This window comes from Mizuhopecten yessoensis, unplaced genomic scaffold (genome assembly GCF_002113885.1).
Source record: "Mizuhopecten yessoensis strain PY_sf001 unplaced genomic scaffold, ASM211388v2 scaffold10523, whole genome shotgun sequence".
NCBI lineage: Eukaryota > Metazoa > Mollusca > Bivalvia > Pectinida > Pectinidae > Mizuhopecten > Mizuhopecten yessoensis.
The window spans coordinates 127,260-136,013 of record NW_018408589.1 but is presented as its reverse complement, the minus strand read 5'-3'; the positions used below and the strand labels follow the sequence as shown (position 1 = coordinate 136,013).

Below are 8,754 nucleotides of genomic sequence, written 5' to 3'. Positions count from 1 at the left end.
ATGGTTTATAATGGCAAATGATACTTTGAATATTACATGTTAATAACTTGATTGGAATTATAACCTTGAGTTGACAGTTTGATACTTTGAAAATTTTGAGCCAGCCCTACCCCCAAGGGCTGTAGGGTGGGGCTCAAGGGAGTCAGTGTGCTAAAATTTCTTCATTTTCCTTGTTTAGAATCAGAGGTGCTAGTTTCAAATCCTTTTTAGTCTGAAATCTGTATGCTTGATATTGAATAAGGTGGTTTTATTGTTTTTTTTCACTTTGAATAATATTTCTGTTCATGTTAAAAACGAAATCAACTCTGTATAAATATATCAGGTGACCGCTAAGGCCCATGGGCCTCTTGTTTTGTTGGAGGTTTATGTAAAATCTAAAGTCTTATGTAAAATTTAAAGTCTTATGTAAAATCTAAAGTCTTATGTAAAATCTAAAGTCTTATGTAAAATCTGAAGTCTTATGTTAAATTTAAAGTCTTATGTAAAATCTAAAGTCTTATGAGATGGCTAACTTGGGAGGCACTGTCAAAACAAAATGTAGGTAAGCTCGAAAAGAAAAGATCTCATTTGTTGTATTGGGGCATCAGATCAGTACTAGTTAGGGCCCCATATCAGAGATACGGGTGCCCTATAGTAATCACTCAGTCTGTCTGTCTGTCTGTCTGTCTGTCTGTCTGTCCGTCCACAAATTATGTTCCTGGCTGATAACTTTGGTATTTATTGACCGATGTATTTATTGACCGATGTACATGAAACTTGGTCAAGATGTTCAGTTCACAAAAATACACAATCAGGTAAAAAGTCAAGGTCAAAGGTCAAGGTCATTATGTTCAAAGGTCAAGGTCAAATTTTACATCGTTTCACGGATGAACATTTTGTTATGACATTATGAAGCAAAGTTGATCAGAATTAAACAAGGAGTCAACTCAACTGACCAAAGGTCAAAGTCATCGGGTCAGGGGTCAAGGTCAAATTTTGTAGCTTTTCACTGGTGAACATTTCGCTATGACATTATGAAGCAAAGTTGTTCAGAATTAAACAAAGAGACACAGTGAGGTAAAAAGTCGAGTTCAAAGGTCAAGGTTAAAATTTGCATCTTTTTACTGATGAACATTTTGTTATGACATGATGAAGCAATGTTGTTCAGAACTTAACACAGAGTCAACTGACCTTAGGTCCAGGTTACGGGGTCCAAAGGGTCAAGGTCAAGTTTCGTATTTTTCACTGATGAACATTTTTTTATGATATCAAGAAGCAAAGTTGGTCGGAATTAAAGAATAAGTCAACTGACCAAAGATCAGGGTCACTGGGTTAATGGTCAAGGTCATTTGTGTTCAAAGGTCAAAGACAAAGTTGATTTCTGACTTTGACCCTGGCTCATGATGGAGGAGGTATAAAAGGTGAAATAAAACAAATCAACGCTAACAAATGAGGATTGCACCGGTATTTACATTTCTGTTAGCCCAGCAAATATGGAGGTGGAAGGAAACAAGACTCACATCATAGTACATGTAAAATGTATATTTTGCTTCCTTGCCATTCGTTTTGAAGTCCAAATGTCAAACATCAAGCTCAGCTATATGGGCAGATTACTTCTTGATGATTATGGGGGATATATTGCCACAAGACGGGGCCCTAACTGACCTGTCAGTGTTCTAGTTTTCTCACTGTCCCAGCAGAAACAACACCGAAGAAATTCACTGTATCTGCATGGCATGGGGAGACACTTAGGTCAACTCTCACAATAATGTGGCCTATTCTTTCCCCGAACCTAGAAGGGCAAATTTTATTTAAAAGTCATTCTCATATTTGAAACAAAATTTGTTTATACTATTTGAATTTTAATGGATTCATTTAAATGTTAAGATAACACTGAGTTGAAAATTTGACGACACATTTTTTCGAAAAGTTTATAACATCATCATATTTTAATAAAGGTAATATATTACTTTTAGATTGCACCCAATAAAATATGCAAAATTACTCTTAGGTGCTTTTCATTGCATAATAAGTAAGTTTTCTAACACATTACACAGGTATAAGTATTTATATGCCTAATTTAATAGATGTATAATTCTTCACTATAGAATCAGCATGCATATCATTGATGTTAATATAGAGTGACATGATATTTACAACAAGATAACTAGAAGCTCCATGTAGGTGTACATCAAACGTTTGTACTGTATCGTACAGGTAATCAATGCAATGAATAAATCACTGTTTTGATGTGCATTATTAAAAGTTTTTATTGAAAATAAAGCATATTCTGAGAAGTAAATCAGCTAAATTTTTCCCTGTCGCCCACTGGTAGTCCCTCAAATTTTTTAAGTAAGAGCATAAAAAAGAATTAATTCTACAACATATTTTATTTAGGTTTGTTGACTGCCTCAGTACCTCGTGTTGTGAAGAATGAGTCAGTGTATATCAACAAACTGGACGGAATGACTGCTAACGTCGTCACTTTCTCTCGCATGGAGAAGATGCAGTTAGAATATGTACTTCTGTGGTATCTCACCAAGACTCTCCACTCCAAAAACCTTCATCTTGGTTACAAAGGTATGTTAAGGCCACATTGAATGGCTTGGGTTTTGAGATTTTGGTGTCACATGACTTGAAAATGAGGCTTGAGAATTTTTTTCAACACTCCAAAAACCCTAATTTAAATACAAAAGAATATCCTGGTTACAAAAATAATAATAATAAAAATAATCTTATATACCGCTTTATCACAACCTAGTTCTCAGGTCGCACAAAGCGGTTCACAAATTAATCCATGGTTATAGGGCCTTTGCAACCAGCCAATATCTTAACTCCCTGGGGAGCATACAGCCGGTGCTGCCAATTTGGCACTCATAGCTAGCATTCAACAATTTTAGCACTGCCCAACCACATACTGATTAACAGCTAAGTAGACTGGAACAAGCGGAGTAAAGTATCTTGCTCAAAGATACAACACAGTGCCGTGACGTGACTCGAACCCGCAACCCTTTGATCATATCAGACATATTATGACATCAGAACTAAAACAGTTTATCAGACATATTGTGACATCAGAACTAAAACAGAATTTCGGACATAGTGTGACATCAGAACTAAAACAGCTTATCAGACATATTGCGACATCAGAACTAAAACAGTATTTCGGACATAGTGTGACATCAGAACTAAATCGGTATATCAGTCATATTGTGACATCAGAACTAAAACAGAATTTCGGACATAGTGTGACATCAGAACTAAAACAGCTTATCAGACATATTGCGACATCAGAACTAAAACAGTATTTCGGACATAGTGTGACATAGTGTGACATCAGAACTATAACAGTATATCAGACATAGTGTGACATGAGAACTAAAACAGTATATCAGACATACTGTGACATCAGAACTAAAACAGTTTATCAGACATAGTGTGACATCAGAACTAAATCGGTATATCAGTCATATTGTGACATCAGAACTAAAACAGTTTATCAGACATATTGTGACATCAGAACTAAAACAGTATTTCGGACATAGTGTGACATCAGAACTAAAACAGATTATCAGACATAGTGTGACATCAGAACTAAAACAGTTTATCAGACATAGTTTGCCATCAGAACTAAAACAGGATATCAGACATACTGTGACATCAGAACTAGGACAGTATATCAGACATACTGAGACATCAGAACTAGAACAGTATATCAGACATAGTGTGACATCAGAACTAAAACAGTATATCAGACATACTGTGACATCAGAACTAGAACAGTATATCAGACATACTGTGACATCAGAACTAAAACAGTTTATCAGACATAGTGTGCCATCAGAACTAAAACAGTATATCAGACATAGTGTGACATCAGAACTAAAACAGTATATCAGACATATTGTGACAACAGAACTAAAACAGTTTATCAGACATAGTGTGACATCAGAACTAAAACAGTATATCAGACATAATGTGACATCAGAACTAAAACAGTATATCAGACATAGTGTGACAACAGAACTAAAACAGTATATCAGACATACTGTGACATCAGAACTAGAACAGTATATCAGACATAGTGTGACATCAGAACTAAAACAGTTTAACAGACATAGTGTGACATCAGAACTTAAACAGTATATCAGACATATTGTGACAACAGAACTAAAACAGTTTATCAGACATAGTGTGACATCAGAACTAAAACAGTATATCAGTCATAGTGTGACATCAGAACTAAAACAGTTTATCAGTCATAGTGTGACATCAGAACTAAAACAGTTTATCAGACATAGTGTGACATCAGAACTAAAACAGTATATCAGTCATAGTGTGACATCAGAACTATAACAGTTTATCAGACATATTGTGCCATCAGAACTAAAACAATATATCAGACATAGTGTGACATCAGAACTAAAACAGTTTATCAGACATATTGTGACATCAGAACTAAAACAGTATATCCGACATAGTGTGACATCAGAACTAAAACAGTATATCAGTCATAGTGTGACATCAGAACTAAAACAGTTTATCTGTCATAGTGTGACATCAGAACTAAAACAGTATATCAGACATAGTGTGACATCAGAACTAAATCAGTATATCCGACATAGTGTGACATCAGAACTAAAACAGTATATCAGACCTAGTGTGGGACATCAGAACTAAAACAGTATATCAGACATAGTGTGACATCAGAACTAAAACAGTAGATGATTTTGTTGAAATGATTTATTTTTTTAAGATTTGCCTCATAACACTCATATGAAATGTTGGTTAAATTCAGTGATTAACCTAATAATTTCTTTGTAGGCCATCTGATCAACTTTGAGGCTGACCAAGCGTTCCAGGACACAAGTCTGGACCTGTTGGGCTACTTCCATCACTGCCAGTTCCCTAACGTCGTGTATAAGGCCATGTACTGTTTCAAGTGTTCAGCCAAAGCTGGGCAGTCATTACACTCAATCTGCTCTCTAGGGATGGAGGTGAGTATCTTATAAACAACGTAGACTTGAGATTTTTATGCATCTGCCATTTTATTAAGGGAGATGCATATTGTGTGACCCGTGTCCCCTAGCATCTGGATTTAACGTCATAACTCTATCCACTCCATGTTTTAACATACTTTCCAAGGTGTATACAAAGGTCAGGTATACGTTGGATGAGGGATGAGTTTGTATTTCAGGGTCCAAAGGTCAATGCCGTCATCACCGCTGCTATTTATATGTCAACCATGGCTATTTATAGGTCACTGCTGCTATTTATAGGTCAACCATTGCTAATTTGTCAGTTTCATTGTTATCTGTCTACTGACTTCAGAAACAAAATCGCACGAGCAATTTATTATTAACTTTATATCGCTAGTCCTGAGAATGCTAATGATCATTTGACATGATATAACAGTCAGTCTGTAAATTTCCCAATTAAATAGATTGGACTCATTTTAAGGAACTTCCCAAAAGGAGGGTGAACGATATTTTCAGAATAATTGGCAAAAATCTGATAAAAGCTTATCGAACTTAAGATATTAGGTAAAACTTGGGTAACATTGAAAGACAAGTTCATAGAAATCTACACAGATCTTGCTTATCCAACGGGTTGTTGATATTGATATAAGAATAAAACCTACAAAATATCTTCCTACAAGAAATTTAGCTAAACCTAAATTCTGTTATTAAAAACTATTTTGTTTGTATTTCTTTACCTATTTAACAGGTGATTGATCAGGTGTTGGATGCCGGATATGAGAGACCAGACATTTATGTCAATCATCTGAACTCAGAGGAAATTGCCACTCAGATTAACGTTGCAGCCGGAAAAATTCTCCAGCTTGTTGACATGTGTATCAAGGCTTTTGGAAGGGAAAAGGTTCTCTACTGATGGGAAATGGTTCTCTACTGATGGGAAATGGTTCTCTACTAATGGGAAATGGTTCTCTTCTAATGGGAAATGGTTCTCTACTGATGGGAAATGGTTCTCTTCTGATGAGAAAAGGTTCTCAACTGATGAGAAAAGGGAGTCTGCTGCGGATGTCATTTTTTCTACACAAAAGGAATGTTTGCCACAGAGGTAAAATTATCTACGATGATAAAGAATGTTTGCCATAGAGGTAAAATTCTCTTCGACTGTAAAGAATGTTCGCCACAGAGGAAAATTTCTCCATGAAGGTAAAACACTGAAGTAAATTTCTTGACAGCTGAAAAGAAAGTTTGCCACTGAGGTGAATTTCTCCATGAAGGAAAAGGACTTGGAGTTAAATTGGCTTTGTAGAAAAAAACATTTGCCGCCTTTGCTACCCCAATAAATCATCTGCGGAGGCGACATATGATTGCTAATACTGTAAAATCTGCTATTAAATGATGCATTAATGTTTGCTGCCTCTGGCAAAAACATTAGCTTGTGGAGTTTAAATTCTCCATTGAGATTCTGGGCTCAAAAAATTGATCTCATATTCTAGTGTGAAATAGAGAATGTTTACTCTTGGGTACATAAATATTTACAATTGTCCCTGTTTAATGATGGAATGGCCACAAGGTAACGTGTTTACTATGTTGGCTTATAACAGTCTCTACTTGGAGAATAGCATTTTTTACCACCAAAGAATATCTTTTAACTAAACAATATTTTCTACCATCGAAGCAAAATTCCTATCAACAAAACAGTTTTTTTGTGGGCAAAAGTGCTCTTTTCTACCAGCAAAAACAGTCTCTTTCAAACTTTTTTGTCAGCAAAAACAACACCAGCTCGTAGGAAAATGACAAAAAACAGCTTATGGAACTCTTTAACTGCTTACAGGGGAATATCTGTTTGTTTGATGACTGAATTAGAGCTAGAGTTAGAGGATATAGTTTGGTAAGATGTGCATGACGTTGGTTCTGTGGAGTTTTAAAACATTTGTATTCAATTATTTTTCTTGTAGTGATTTCAGAGAAATATGAAAACAGGATAATTTTTCCCTCACAATATTCAAAACTGTCAATTAAAAAAAGGTGTGTTTTATTAAATGACAGCTCCAACAAAGGACTACGTATAGTTTTGCCACTTTTTAGCCCCCAAATTCATCAAACCTCATTCAAATCATTATTTCTTTAATTTTGAATACTTCATCAAGTACTCTTTGAAAACAAATATTGTGGTGTTTTTTTTACTTATAGTTTCCATGGAAACCAGTTGAAATTTGCACAAGCTAGAAAATTGAATATTTAATTAATTTTGTGAAGTTTGCATAGTTTTTTCTCTTGGAAACCATACAGTGTATGCTTGAACAAAGCTAATATCCAATGAGAATTTGTAATACATGTCGTACATAAGGTTATATGTAAGGATTTTTCAAGAATATGCTCTAGGGTTGCTGAGAAAAAAACAATGCAAAAATTACTAAACATTCATATTTCGCTATTAAACTAAAGCAACTTTTATCTACTTACCATCTCAACTGTGATTAACAATTATGAAATATTTTCATAGCAGTATCAACCAAATGTTGAAAACAATCATTTGAAAAGACAGATTTTAAATTCTGATGGAATCGGGGCCAAAAGGATACCAAATCATGCGCTGTCCTTTACAGTCAATCTTGAGATGGGTGTACACATTAGTTAACGGCACCCCACTCTCACGTAAATGTTACTTGTCGATGTGAGCTTTGGTGGGCACACTGTATTTGATAACACTTCCCTCGTCTAAGCTTGGCTGTCAATCGTGATAACTGGGCAGATTCTGTTGTATGACACGCCCCCACGTAATGTTAACTGTTTGTGGGAAGTGTATCTACCTTACATTCCATAGTTAAACAATGTATTTTCGTGTTGTGTGAAATATACTGGCAGCTAGAAGGGCGGGCCAACACTTGTCATGCCTCTCTGTGTGGCACATATAAAATACAGGAGGATTTGTAAACCTATTCATTTACTGTTGAATTTTGTTATTGAATATGAAATTTCTGAACTGAGCTGGTACCAATTTCTGAAGATACTGTAACAAGCTTTGACTTTGTGCATTGTTTTTTTGGTGTGTTTTTTTCATGTTGTGGCAGTAAAATAGTACCCAGGTAGTTGGAGCTGTTTTCTGTTTACACTTTTTCATGGTAAAGTATGTAGACTAGTGTTAATTGACTTGAAATATATTTGCTTTCATCTTATAATCACATTGCAAAGCAAGCAATCTGTATACATTAAGCTTGGTTTTAATTCTCTTAATGGCTTTTTTTGCTGTAGATTCATTTTTAGGTCACCTGAGACAAAGTTTCAAGTGACCTATTGCGATCGCCTTTTGTCCGTCGTCGTCCGTCGTGCGTCCGTAAACAATTTACATTTTCGACTTCTTCTCCAAAACCCCTGAACCAATTTCAATGAAATTTTGCAGGGACCTTCCATGGACAAAGGTCAACAAAATCAGTTGTCGGTTTAGTCCTAAGCCCCCAGGGGCCTGAGGGGCGGGGCCAAAAAGGGTCAAATTGACTAAAATTTCAAAAATCTTCTCCTCCAAAACCCTTGAACCAATTTCAATGAAATTTTGGAAGGGACCTTCCATGGATAAAGGTCAACAAAAGTAGTGGCCGGTTTAGTCCTAAGCCCCCAGGGACCTGAGGGGTGGGGCCAAAAAGGGTCAAATTGACAAAAATTCAAAAATCTTCTTCTCAAAAACCCCTGAACCAATTTCAATGAAATTTTGCAGGGACCTTCCATGGACAAAGGTCAACAAAAATAGTGGCCGGTTTAGTCCTAAGCCCCCAGGGGCCTGAGGGGCGGGGCCAAAAAGGGT

At 35.9% G+C, this 8,754-nt stretch overlaps 1 protein-coding gene across 3 annotated transcripts in view; it reads left to right on the top strand.

The window, feature by feature from the left end:
• The window catches only part of LOC110460932, a 30,993-nt gene extending 22,724 nt beyond the window's left edge, over positions 1 to 8,269 (top strand). For 2 of the 3 annotated variants that reach the window (XM_021514162.1, XM_021514160.1), the window contains 3 exons: positions 2,377 to 2,559; positions 4,804 to 4,976; positions 5,707 to 8,269. In XM_021514162.1, coding sequence (XP_021369837.1) covers positions 2,377 to 2,559; positions 4,804 to 4,976; positions 5,707 to 5,871 — 521 coding nt within the window. In that variant the 3' untranslated portion in view covers positions 5,872 to 8,269. The remainder of the gene's footprint in view (positions 1 to 2,376; positions 2,560 to 4,803; positions 4,977 to 5,706) is intronic. The other variant, XM_021514161.1, reaches the window with a different exon arrangement.
• The last annotated feature ends 485 nt before the right edge of the window (positions 8,270 to 8,754 follow it).